The sequence below is a fragment of the Olea europaea genome, unplaced genomic scaffold (assembly GCF_002742605.1).
Source record: "Olea europaea var. sylvestris unplaced genomic scaffold, O_europaea_v1 scaffold27447, whole genome shotgun sequence".
Lineage (NCBI taxonomy): Eukaryota > Viridiplantae > Streptophyta > Magnoliopsida > Lamiales > Oleaceae > Olea > Olea europaea.
Window position 1 is genome coordinate 1 of NW_019245883.1, and position 1,483 is coordinate 1,483.

Below are 1,483 nucleotides of genomic sequence, written 5' to 3' on the forward strand. Positions count from 1 at the left end.
ATACTTCAGAAGCCGGACGTATCAGGAAGACTGATGAAATGGGCAATCGAGCTTGGGGAATTTGACATAGAATTCAAACCGCGTCCGTCTATCAAAGCCCAAGCTCTAGCCGACTTCATTGCAGAACTAACCCCCAGGCCTCGGGGGCCAGGTAATAACTCGAGCATGAGCACTAATTTGGACACTTGGCAAATATTTGTGGATGGAGCATCGAACTCCTCGGGCTCGGGCGCAGGGGTCATCATCATCAGCCCTGACAAACAAACGGAGATCCAATGCGCTCTCAGGTTCGAGTTTGAAGCAACCAACAACGAGGCCGAGTATGAGGCCATCGTTATTGCTCTTGAGCTAGCCCTTTGCCTAGAGCTCGAGTTCGTAAAGGTATTCAGCGATTCACAGCTAGTGGTCGGACAGATTGAAGGATCATTTGAAAGGAAGGAGGAGAAAATGAGTTTGTACTGTATGAAGGTTCAGGATCTTCAGCGAAAATTCAAGAGCTGTGAAATTACAAAAATTGCTCGAAAGGACAACGGAAAAGCCGATGCATTATCCAGGCTTATGTTCATGGGGGTAGACGGCCTTGACAGGACGGTTCACATTAAAATCATCACAGAACCCAACATCAGTCAAATCCTCGACATCATGGACATTGACAACAAACCATCCTGGATGGACCCGATCATAGAATTCCTTACAAACGGAAATCTACCAAGTGATGCCAGGTTGGCCAGAAGCATCAGAGACCGAGCTTCTAGGTACTGCATGATCAGCGGTGTCCTTTTCCGCAGAAGTATTACTCTTCCGTACCTAAGGTGTCTCAGGCCATCAGAATCATCCCAGGCCCTTGCTAAAGTTCATGAAGGTGTGTGCGGGAATCATCAAGGAGCCAGGGCCTTGGCCTTTAAACTCGTACGACATGGATACTACTGGCCAACTATGAAAAAAGACGCCTCAGAATATGTTAAAAATTGTGATAAGTGCCAGAGGTTTGGCAATGTTATCCACTCACCAGCCGAAGACCTCACCAACATTAACTGTTCGGCCCCGTTTGAACAATGGGGAGTTGACATCCTCGGCCCCTTTCCTGTGGCAAGAAGTCAGTTAAAGTTTATTGCTGTAGCAGTAGAGTACTTCACAAAATGGGTAGAGGCCGAACCTCTCGCCACAATATCGGAGCCCAAGCTAAGAGCCTTCACTTGGAGGTCTATCATTTGCAGGTTTGGGATACCAAAGGTCCTCATCACCGACAATGGCAGGCAATTTGACAACCAACATTTTAGAAACTTTTGCTCAAACCTTGGGATTGATCACCGTCTGACATCAGTTTCGCATCCTCAGAGCAACGGTCTGACCGAGTAACAAATCGAATCATATTGCAAGACCTCCGAACAAGAATAAAAGATGCTAGGGGTTCTTGGTCCGACGAGCTGCCTTCTATACTTTGGACGTACAGAACAACTCATAGGACAACCACAGGAGAAAC

At 47.2% G+C, this 1,483-nt stretch overlaps 1 protein-coding gene across 1 annotated transcript; it reads left to right on the forward strand.

Annotated features, from left to right (window-relative positions):
- Nucleotides 1-33: 33 nt before the first annotated feature.
- LOC111383733 lies at nt 34-1,447 on the forward strand (the record flags this gene model as incomplete). Its single annotated transcript, XM_023007873.1, has 2 exons — nt 34-1,217; nt 1,325-1,447. Coding segments are annotated over exons 1-2 (1,307 nt in total), but the record flags the coding sequence as incomplete, so codon positions are not given.
- Nucleotides 1,448-1,483: the final 36 nt, after the last annotated feature.